This window comes from Schistocerca cancellata, chromosome 11, assembly GCF_023864275.1.
Source record: "Schistocerca cancellata isolate TAMUIC-IGC-003103 chromosome 11, iqSchCanc2.1, whole genome shotgun sequence".
In the NCBI taxonomy this organism is placed as follows: domain Eukaryota; kingdom Metazoa; phylum Arthropoda; class Insecta; order Orthoptera; family Acrididae; genus Schistocerca; species Schistocerca cancellata.
The window spans coordinates 153,450,056-153,462,265 of NC_064636.1; the positions used below are offsets into that span (position 1 = coordinate 153,450,056).

At 39.8% G+C, this 12,210-nt stretch overlaps 1 protein-coding gene across 6 annotated transcripts in view; it reads left to right on the forward strand.

Moving 5' to 3' along the window:
• Window positions 1-12,210, forward strand: part of LOC126108646 (zinc finger protein 729-like) — a 135,163-nt gene that overhangs the window by 102,183 nt on the left and 20,770 nt on the right. For 2 of the 6 annotated variants that reach the window (XM_049913953.1, XM_049913954.1), the window contains one exon: window positions 3,189-3,226. The exons of the other annotated variants lie outside the window; for them this stretch is intronic. In XM_049913953.1, coding sequence (XP_049769910.1) covers window positions 3,189-3,226 — 38 coding nt within the window. The remainder of the gene's footprint in view (window positions 1-3,188; window positions 3,227-12,210) is intronic. 6 annotated transcript variants of the gene reach the window in all.

Consider the following 12,210-nt stretch of genomic DNA (forward strand, 5'->3'; position numbering starts at 1 on the left):
GTTTAACCTCTCATCAATGCACGCACCTAAATATTTTGAAAATTCTACCTTAGCTACAGACTTCTGTTCAAAGTCTATAGTTATTACTGGAGTTTTGCCATTTACTGTACGGAACTGTATGTACTGTGTTTTATCAAAATTTAAAGAGAGTCCGTTTGCTGAGAACCACTTAATAATTTTGTGAAAAACATCATTTACAATTACATCACTTAGTTCTTGGTTTTTGGATGTTATTACTATACTTGTATCATCAGCAAAAAGAACTAACTTTGCATCTTCATCAATGTGGAATGGTAGGTCATTAATGTATATCAAGAACAGTAAATGACCTAAGACCGAACCCTGTTGGACCCCGTACTTGATAGCCCCCCCGTTTGAGGAATCAGCTGTTGTTTTAACATTACATGAACCACTTATTTCAACTTTCTGCATTCTTGTAGCTAAGTATGAATTAAACCATTTGTGCACTGCCCCACTCAAAGCATAATGATTTAGCTTATCTGAAATAATTCCATGATTTACACAATCAAAGGCCTTTGAGAGATTACAAAAAATACCAATGGGTGATGTCCGGTTATTCAGAGCATTTAATATTTGATCAGTGAAAGCGTATATAGCATTTTCTGTTGAAAAGCCTTTCTGAAAACCAAACACATTTTGTTAGTACTTTATTTTTACAAATATGGGAGGCTGCTCTTGAATACATAACTTTCTGAAAAATTTTGATAGAGCTGTCAGAAGAGAGATTGGGTGGTAGTTGTTGACATCTGACATATCCCCCTTTTTATGCAATGGTTTTACAATGGCATATTTCAGTCTATTGGGGAAAACACCCTGCTCCAAAGAGCTATTACACACGTGGCTGAGAATCCTACTTATCTGTGGGGAACAAGCTTTAAGTACCTTGCTGGAAATGCCATCAATTCCGTAAGAGCTTTTACTTTTCAGTGAGTTTATTATTTTACTGATTTCAGAGGGAGAGGTTGGTGGAATTACAGTTGTTTCAAACTGCACAAGTATGGCCTCTTCTATTAGTAGCCTTGCCTCTTCTAGTGAAGATCTAGATCCTATTTTCTCCACAACATTTAAAAAAATGATTATTGAAAATATTTTCAATTTCTGATTTTTGTTAGTACACTTGTCATTCAGTTTTATGGCACTAAAGTCTTCCTGTGCTCTTGGTTGCCATGTTTCCCTTTCAATAATATTCCAAATTGCTTTAATTTTATTATCAGAGTTACTGACCTCAGACATGATACACATGCTTCTGGACTTTTTAATAACTTTTCTTAGTAACGCACAATAGTTTTTATAATATTGAACAATTTCGGGGTCAGTACTCCCTCTTGCTGTTAGATACAGTTCTCTTTTACGGTTGCAAGATATTCTTATTCCTTTAGTTAGCCAAGGTTTTTTATATGATTTCTTGGAATTATGTTTAACTATTTTCTTGGGAAAACGATTTTCAAATACCCTTAAAAATGTATCGTGAAATAAGTTATATTTCAAGATTGCATCGGGTTCCTTATACACATCATCCCAGTCTAGCTGCTGTAGGCTTTCCCTAAAGTTTGCAATATTTATATTGTTAATTGAATGCACTGCTTTGAAAGTCTGATTTGATACACTGCATGAAGCTATGTCATGTACTGTAACTAGCTGTGCACCATGATCTGAAAGACCATTCTCAACAGGATGAGCATTTATGTCCTTAAACTTATCTTGGTCTATAAAAAAGTTATTTATCAATGTACTGCTGTTCTTTGTTATCTGAGTAGGAAAATCAATGACGGCGCTCAAATTGAAAGAACTGAGTAATACTACAAGGTCATTCTTCCTATTACACTCTTTCAGGGAATCAACATTGAAATCCCCACAAATTATAATTTGCTTCCCCCTCTCTGACAGATAGCACAACAAAGCATCCTAGTTTTCTAGAAATAGCTGGAAATTCCCTGAGGGGGACCTATACACTGTTACAATTATGAAAGTGCCATCATTTAGTTTAAGTTGAGTGGCACATGTTTCCATGTGTTGCTCTACACAAAATTTTTTAGTTTATAAATTTTTTACACTGTGGAAGCTTTTGGCATATATGGCAACTCCTCGTCTCATCATATTATCCCTACTTACATGTGCAGCTAATTTGTACCCATTGATGCTAACCTTTTGCATATCAGTAACAATGTGATGCTCAGACAGGCATAGTACATCTATTACATTCTCAGTTGCTATATCTTCTAAACAAAGCAGAGGCTCATCAATTTCATTCTTCAATTCCCAATAGTTTGATGAAATATACTAACATTATTTTTCACTTTACTTTTGTGAGTATCTTGAACATTGTTCTTCTTATCCTGATTTATTGGTGCGTGTGCATTAATTATTGTGTACCTCTCATCTAAATATTGAATTATTGCAGGGAGAGACTCTTCCTGGAGGTAATGAAAAATTTGGTACCATTTGCAACATAATTGCCATTATGATTGCAGAGTGTAGCTCTGGAGCAGTTTTGCTAATTTCTTCCCAGTGTTCTCTGTGAAGAATCTACAGTTCTCTGACTGTGGTATTTCTTCATCTGTGAATGTGCTATTTTGTAATGCCAATTTTAACTTATTGTCCATTTACAATGTCTGAAAGTATGTTGAGTTTGACAATATTTACTAATCTTTGTATATTTAATGATCCAAGCCCGTATATTGTCTTGGGTATGAACTTATGGTTTAGTTTAGAACTCACTCCTCACTTCTGCAAGTTGGTCTGGGCTGCCCAGAGCACAAAGGCACAAATGTGTCACATATGATGATCGATTTCTCTGTCAGTGAATGTCAATTTCAATAATTAAAAAAAGTGAACGAAAATTTTACACAAGGCGTAAGTGTATGACAGGTTAAAGATGCTTTTGGTCACTTTTCTTTGTGAAGTGTCTAGTAGGAAGTACTGCTACAACCAAGTTATTGGCTTGTGTAGTGATTTACAGCACTGAAAACAATTTAGAAAATGGACAATGAATTCTTAATGACATTCTTTTTCATTAACTGCAACAGTTTTTCGTGTCCTCTTTAATGACATTTTGAATCCTCACTTACAGCATTTTGTGGACCAATCACATGTTGGTGGGCGTTAATAGAAATGTATTTACTGTCTTATCTTTTCTAAAACACTGGCCATTTCTTGAAATATTTCAGGTGGAAACCTCAACAAGATACACATCCGATGCAGCAAGGTAAGTTTTCAAAATTTCACTGCAGAACTTTTTGAGAAATATAAATTTTTATTTATTAATTGTGAGAGTACTTCAGATATAAAATGCACTTCTGCAATTATTCAGTATTACTGGTAAGCAACAACATTCAAGACAGTTTGGTCAGTAATGCTATTCTCTGCAACAACCATTATGACTTTTTCTAGAGAAATAGAGCAAATGTCTACTATCCATACAGGAAAATAAAAGTTCAGGTGGAATGTCAGGAGCTGTATTATGCTTAATGCAGAACATCACATGAAAATCACTGAAATTCAACAGATTCATGTTGATGGGCACAAGCTAATATCATATTGCAGTAGAAAGAGTAAGAAGAAATGGTGAGTGGCTATATACCCAAAAATTGGAGCTGATTCCCAGCCTTCTAGGTTAATGAATATAGTGTTGAACAGCTCTTTCAATGCTGTTGCACAGTGGTGCTCAGGAAACACACAATCTTCTAGTGGTGACAGTTTATGGGCCACCATGAAGAAGAAATGTAAGTAGCTGGTGCCAGTTTCAGTAAGGTTGTGAAGACCTAACTGATGAATCCTCATTCTCTTAGTTTCCTATTCATCTCAGTGTGTTCCTGAAGGCTTGCCCATTCATTAGACACATTACAGGTGACAAGGTAATACATAATTCACAAGGTAATGCATAATTCTCAGCTCCAGGTCAATTGGTTGGCTTCGCACATACCCTCTGTTACAGGCCTGGTCCAGAGAGGGGTGACTGCTTAAGCTGTTACCTTCCCAAATGCCAATTGGTCCCTGTGTCAGGAGTTCGGGAGGCGTGGCCTGAGATGTGAACAGTCATTTACAGTGGGTGAATCACTCTCTGAGGGGGGCCCTGTTGGAAGGAGCATGCCATTGGAGTCGTTGACAAATATGGGAGACTTTTTTTTCAGTGACTCAGTCAGCATCTTAGTGTATGTCTACTAAATGTAAACAGAATGAGGCCAAAGATTTGAAGGCCCTACCAGCTGCATATCAGTTCCTCATGGTATCATGTACCAGAGGTGGTCAGTCCTTTACTATGGTTTATGCATGCATTATTCTGAAAGGTGTTGTTGCAGTTGCAGGCCCTGTGCAATTCTTTCCTCATTGATGTAATGCAACTTTGCTTCTGAAGACTTTTTGCGATTTTCAAGCCCAACAACTCCTTATAGCAACACTCCTCCAGAGATACCCTGTACGTGTTGAGGACCATTGATGGCCTCACCAAGGGAGAAATCCACACTTACCTCTCTAATCATGGCATCACTGCAGCCCATTGAGTAACGAAAAAGATGGATGCAAACTTAATGCCCACATGCACCCATTTTCTACTATTTGCTCGAGTAGTGTTTTCCTCAAACATTAAGGCAGGCTATGAAAAGTCATCATGGTCCAACCATACATTCCAAACCAGATGAGTTCCTAGAAGTGTCAACATTATAATAAAACACGTATCCTGTCAAAACATGGCCAAATGTGTTACTCTCGGCAGAGATTCTCATGAGGGCAGCTGTTTGCCTCCTCTCTGCTATATCAATTGTCATTTCGTAAATGTCCCATGTGTCTTACGTAGCAAGCCATCCAGGAGATCTGAGTGAAGGACATCAAACCCCACCCTGTTTCTTGCAGTTGTTAGCTAGGTAAAATCAGTGCATTTTACCATTTGGCCTTTATGGTACCGTTTTTGCTATGGCATGCATAGTGGAGGATATGTCCAGCCAGACTTGCAACCTCAAGTTCAGTATTGCAGTAGTGAAATCACCCATGTCACAGTAGCATCCCCGTCTCCTACAGCTGCGCAACAAGCCATAAGATCTTTGCCCCTGGTGCCGAAAACACCTGCTACACAACTGTCAGCTGAAAGGACAAAATCAATGCTCCTGCAAAGACTTCCTGCAGCTAAAAAAGTATTCTTCATCTGCCAACTAGAAATCTTTAAGAACTCTAACAAAAACAAATGGTTTTCTCCTTCCCTGACTTGGAGATCCCCTTCAGTGCTGTTGGCACATGTACCCTCACCTGACTGACCTCTGTTTTGCTGGTGGCCACTGCCTACCAATTTTAGGCCATGGATTTCTTTTGCTGACCCAGGGAGAAAGCCAGTATGTTTGTAGATCTCATAGAACAGGATTCTCCAGCCTCTGCCCCCTGTAGCAGTGAATTTTTGAAGGCTGGCACTTAGAAGCAACCAGGGTGACTAATCTTCATTTGTTCTCTCCGGCCCAATCCCCATTATGACTCTTCTCTAATGGAACATTCATGGCATTAGATCCAAAAAGGAGGAATTACAGCTGCTCTTGGAATTGCAGTGTCCTCTTGTTTTCTGCTTCCGAGAAAAAAATTGTCCTCACAACCTCTTTGACCTCTCATGTTTCCTTCTGGTCCTCTGTAACCTTTCCCCCAAGGACACCATTCCATGTAGTGGGGGAGCCATGCTGGTCATCCATCTCATTGAACACTCCACTGCTAGCTGTTGCAGTCTGCATTTTCCTTCCTCATTTCACCTTTTCTCTTTGTAACATCTACACCCCTCCATCATTTGCTGTTACCAGGTTGGACTTACTCCAGCTCATTGGTCAGCTCCCTTACTCCTTTTTGTTGCTTGGCAACTTTAATGCCCACCATCTGCTTTGGGGCTCTTGGAGAAATTGTCGAAGCGCTTCCCTCTTAGCTGACCTTCTGAATCATCTCTCTTACCATTGTAGCGCACATGTTCTCTTCAGATTCCATGCACATTTATTACCATTTGGACCTCTCGTTCTGCGCTGTCCAGCTCGCCCATCGTCTTGAATGGTTCGTTTCCTCTGACACATACTCAAGTGATCACTTTCTGTCTGCTATCCATTCGCCGACTCCTATCCCACCTGAGTACAAATCCAATTGGCAACTTTCTAAGGCCGACTGGACGCTTTTTACTCCTCCCTCACGACCTGTACACAGATGTGATGACCAGGTAAAGTATCTTCCAAACGTTATCCTTGCCGCCGCAGGATGTTCCATACCATGCACTTCAAGTTTACCATAGCGTGTCCTGGTCCCTGGTGGACTGAGGCTTGCAGCGATGTGATTGGCTTGCAGAAATTTGCTCTCCACATTTTGAACCATCATCCTGATGCATCTGCTGGAGGGCTGGTATCCTCTGTAGTCTATACATGTGGGGCTTCAGAGGTATCTGCCCCATTAACTAGAGGAAGTTTTGAAAGACAAAGTTTTATCAATGTTTAGATGGTTTGGCTTTGTCAGACACATTTATCCAGGAAATGTGATGCCTGAATGCTCGTACTGAGTATCATTGTCTTTGCTATTCCCATTAACCATATTGTGGACTCTCCCACCAAGCATCTCAGCTCGCTTTTCATCTAGCATTTTACAATCTGTTGCAGTTCTACAGCCTTCACTTTTCCACTGGCAAAACCTTTTATTTGAGTATTTGGAGGCAGAATGAGTTTGTTACACCCTCTTTACATCTTGCGCCTTTTGTTCTTCTATTCGCTGAAACTAGAAAATTCCTGGGGCTCATGTCTGATAGGAAACTTCCTTGGTAATCCCGTGTATTCTTACCTGGGTGTACATAGTTCCCAGTCCCTCAGTGTCCTACTTCTCTTAAGTGGTACTTCCAGGGGAGCGCATCAGACCACCCTCCTCCATTTTTTAAAAATTCCTTGTCCATTCATAACTAGACTGTGAGTGTTCAGTTCATTCCTCTGCACTTCTGTCCATCATATGCTGTCTTAACAGCCTCCACCATCATGGAACATGTTTTGCCACTGGCGACTTTTTCACCATCCCGATTGAGAGTCTATGCAGGGCATTTTGAACTACTAGTCATACTGGCATGATGTCCTCAGTGGTTAGGCATGCCATTTCTCTTTCACGCCTGGCCACTCATCCTATTCCCTCTTATTGGATGACTCCCTTGCCTGCCAGTATGGGGCACGCCAAACTGCTGTTACCATCCGGAGCTCACTTTTGGCTTCTACTTCGGCAGCTTAATTTCACGGTACCTGCCACGTTCCTGATGGTTGTGAATTCTTCGCCATCTTGGCTTCATGTAGCAGCCCATGTTCATTGTGGACTTCATTTTCTCCACTTTTATAAGCAGGACCGACTGTAGGAAAAAATGCATAAATAGTATGGACTAATCTGTCGTCGAGATTCGTTGCAATATTACACTCTACGCGAATTGTACTGACTGGCAGTATGGCCACCAGTTGATAACTCACAAATTTTATCAGTATTATGCACCATCACTTGTCCACACGAGAAACCTAGTAGCCATCCTACTGAATATTTGTGGCTGAAGTCCGCAATGTGTTTTGCTTTTATCTCTGATTTAAACATATTAACGTTTGCATGTACCTCAAATCGTTTAACAAAACATTCCAGGTATACATATGAATGGTCAGTGTCCCAAGAGCCTGGAGATATTTCCACAACTTCCACATTCCCGAGATGCAATTTATTATTAATTCAGTGACGTTAGCCATGCTTTTGTGTGTTTCCATACCAGTCAATGCTGCCCATCACTACCCCTTGCTCATATATTGGAGGAAAGTAGTTTGCTTTCAATTTAGACCAATGTTCTTTCAGAATTAGAGTGAATGTCATTACATTGCAGATTCAAATGATGTGGAGACTTGCATACTAATTGTTTTTATACGATTTTCAGGAAAAATATCATGCAGAAATATCCTCAGAGATATGAACTGATGTCATGGTAGAGTCGAACATTATACAACAGCTGGTTCCTATTGGTGAAGTGACAACACGATTCTTTAGGTGGCCTAAAATTACCAAGAGCTCCGTACCCCAAACATCTAAATTTACAGTTCCACGTTTTTTGGATTTCCACATTGTCTCAGGCAATGTATCCTACGTAAGCACGTTGTAAAATCTAGTGATTTTAAGTTTTATGGCGAGTTTAAGCATATCTATGTTTTTAATGCTTCTTTTCAGTACAATTGCCGTGGGCATTTTTTTAATGTACAACCCAAGCCATTTCCTGTGTTGTAAATATAGGCCTTTACCGATAGCGATGGCCTCCATTGGTCATATTATGCCTTTTAGCTGCTTGTGATAACTTTTCGCTTTTTCGGGCGTTCTGTACTGCTTGAAAAACGTTAGCTCTTCTAGCTGATGAAACCAGTGGCTGACAACGCAGCAAATGGAGGTGTCAGAAACAGAATTTTTCCACCAGATGTCTTTGGTATTGGTAGGAACCTGGGCGTTTTAACACATCGTTTCCTTCCTTCTTTCTGCCTCAAGGTACCTTTCGCCGCTGTCAACAATTTTTTAAACATCCCGTAGGTTTTTCTTCTTCTTTAGTGTGCAGTGAGCTGCATTGAGTGTTTCTTGAAGGTTAGTCCAGTACCCAATTTAAGTTCGAGCAAACATTGCCTTATCAACCACGTATGCAGAAATAGGTTGTCCTACATGAATATCCATCCCTTGACAATCCTGTGCATCCTTATCAATGAACATTTGGTCTGCAATATAATGATCTTTATTTGAAGTGTAGCCAATGTGGTGCCCTTTGCATATATTGTTCAGAACCTTAAAGCCCTTATCAGCATAAGCCAGGTGCTATTTCAGTTTTGTTCGAGCTCCACAGAAACTGTATCCAGAGATGCAAAGTTCGAATGGCAGATTCTCGAGAATACCACCTCCAACTATGTTGATACGTTTCCTAGCACTCATGTCACACTACTGCATGGTTTGAGCTTTGCTTTTTGTATTACGTAGGATATTTCGAGTATTCACGTAGCTCTTGAGCTTAGATAAGAAACTAAGCCATTTCATCAATGCCCTGTTCCCTCGACTTCATATGACCTGCTCTATGAGGAACATATTGGGTTAAAAGCATTCCCGTGATTCATTTCTGACATGAATAGGCTTGTTCTTAATACTGTGGTGAATAATGCGATTATATTTGTCAATGATTTGTGGCTGTATGTTCAGCCATTTGCGCATACGTTGAAGATTAATTGCTTCTCATTTGGTTTTTGATTGTCCATTTCAACCATTTGGCAAGACTAGGTTCCAAATGGGAGAATATTGAATAGTGATTTATCCCACATCATTCCAATTCTGCTTTGAACTGCCTGTCGTAAAATTCACTTCCATCATTTGTCTCAAAGTTGTTGGGCAGTCGATTTAGTCCTGTCTGCAACAGTTGTTCAGAAACCTCTCAAACCTCCTTCTCTGTCTTTCCTTCCAAAGGTAAGGCCCAAGCGAAATTGGAATGTATCTGTAACCATGAGAATGTACTTGGAACCATAATTTGATTGTTAGTAGTATTGCGTATCTGAGACCAGCCTGCCATGCATAATCCATTCCTCATATTATCAGAAATATTCTGCATGCATATATGTAAAGCTCACGAACAACTCACTCCTCAATTACTCAACGATTCAAATTTTTTAAGCTCAGGGAAGATCGATATTATTTTGTTCCTGTGATCTGCTTTGTCTTCACCAGCTGAAGCTGTAAGCAGTCGTAATCGATCTATGATTTCATTTGGTTACCATAATTTATATGCTCGAGAGGTAGATTGTTCACTCTCTCAGGCTGAACTATGACTATTTTACCCGGACTATGTGGAGCTGCTACTGCTGGTTCAGTTAAAATCCTGTATTTGTCGCTCTATGACACTTCTGTTCATCCTTTTTGGGTTTTACATGCGTTGGTCATGTGTAATATTGGACCACATGTTTTTATTGTTTCAGGGTATATTTTTAACATTTGACATTTTCAAAAGTATTAACTGTAACAGCCTAGGCAATCTTTAAAATTCCTTGTTCCCTATTCTTATTGCTTTCTTGGTTAAACAGATTGAGTGGTTACCTAACATATATGGTTTTGCCCTGATGACCTCATATGTTCTGTCTTAACTCGGCATTACTCCTCCTCCTTCTGTTTATGCTTTTGTCCATAGTCCCTGACAGCTCTTTCAGCCTGTCAGTTACTGACTTACCTGTTACTGGGAGATACTGGTCTCGTTGCAGTTGCCCTAACCTTTACACATGTAACTTCTGTCAAATTGCCCTCCGCACCTCAGTTTTTAGCATTACACTTTTTCGACAACATGCTGCTGTATACTAAGCCATTTTTGAGACAGTTTACAACTTACATATACTTTGAGACAATCGGTGGTGATGGGGGTGAAGTGCCTTGGCCATCACATTGTTGTTCCACACATACGTTAGTTTTGCATTGATTTGTTTAATTTCTCGTTGACACACAGTTCACATCGCTGTATTCGAGCATTCAACACCTCAACATTCATAGCACCTTCCTTGACAAGACCTTGAGTTCCATTAATTTAGTGTTGATTGCCTCCATTTTTTGTCAAATGCACGTCCTTTGCGTCCTCCGAATGAATGTGCAACACATGTGCATTGTGTGCAATATACTGACAGGTGCTTTTTGGTGCATTGCCTTTCTGAAGAATCTTGTTGAAGTTTTGTTTCTATTGACCCTCATTCAATTTACTAGTTTTATCTGTAACCAGCAAGCTATACTGAGAGTTACTCTGGCAATCCTCAAATATAACGAATTCATTGAGTGACATGTCAGTTCCTACAGGTGCTTGGAAAATATGCATTAAATTCACATTGTCCTGTTTGAAAGTTACAAGGTTGGTGTATCTCAGACCAAGGGCTGTCGTATGCTTAAGTATGTCTCACTGAAGTAAAATATATTGACTTGCATGTGGCGAGCAAAGCAGAAATATCTGCAGATAACCTGATTTTCCACTGAGATGTTGCCAAATAAGAATGTGGTGTTTGGTTTTACATTGTCAGATGGTGGAATAACACTGCTTTTTCTGGCTGCCTAGTATGTTACTCCCTTAACTCCATGCAAAATCTCCTACAGTAGCTGCTATTTTGAGTGAAACAGAATTTTTGAAAAATATATACATGCTCTAAGTGGTCTCCCACAGAATGTCAACAGTGTAAAAACTATATTATTTTCCGCAGTATGAAGCTTCAATAACCAAAGCACTTCTAATATCGAGAAGTAATGATCCATTCGTCTTGTTCTTCTGGTTTCTACCTTCATCATTGCAGGACTCGTCATTTAAAGACCCTTGTGGTGAAACTGTTTCGTCCACTTGGTTACGGTGGTAACTTTTTGTTTACATTGAAATGGAGTTGTTTTATAAACTCTTCTTTACAGCTGGGTATATCAACAAAACTTAAATAAGATCGTAATTCAGTGCCCACATCTGGTAATGATGAATCATACATATCCACTTCCATCAATTCACAGAATGCACCATGGAGTCAAGCTATGGCGCCGGCCCGGGGTGACCAAGTGGTTCTAGGCGCTACAGTCTGGAACCGCGCGACCGCTATGGTCGCAGGTTAGATTCCTGCCCTGGGCATGGATGTGTGTGATGTCCTTAGGTTAGTTAGGTTTAAGTAGTTCTAAGTTCTAGGGGACTGATGACCTCAGAAGTTAAGTGCCATAGTGCTCAGAGCCAGTTTTTTCAAGCTATGTTAATTTACAATGTGTGGAAAATTTGGCAAGTGATCAACTGTAGATTACTGCACAATGTGCCATAGAATTGGAAGATATGTGACTGCCTTCTTTGCCAACACGTTAGCTCATCCTGTACTGCATTTCATTAAAATGTTGAAAATCTGTTCCTGTAGATCTGTGGTCCCTCTGTTAACTATTTTAACTGTACCAACTTAATCCCCTACAGAGATGGTATGATCACCTCATAACATCAGGGGAGAGCAAACTTTTCTGTGGAAGAAGGCTGAAATCTTCTTTGACACATTGCATGCTCAATGTCATTAATCCAAGGAGAATATTACTTTGTCATCACTAAATAGATGGTTTTCAAGTAATGCCATTTATTAGACCTCCCTATTCGGTATTACACTGAGACTAACATGCTTACATCCACTGGTATTCAAACAGTAGGTTTGACTGAACAGCACTATGTTGATACCAGATGCC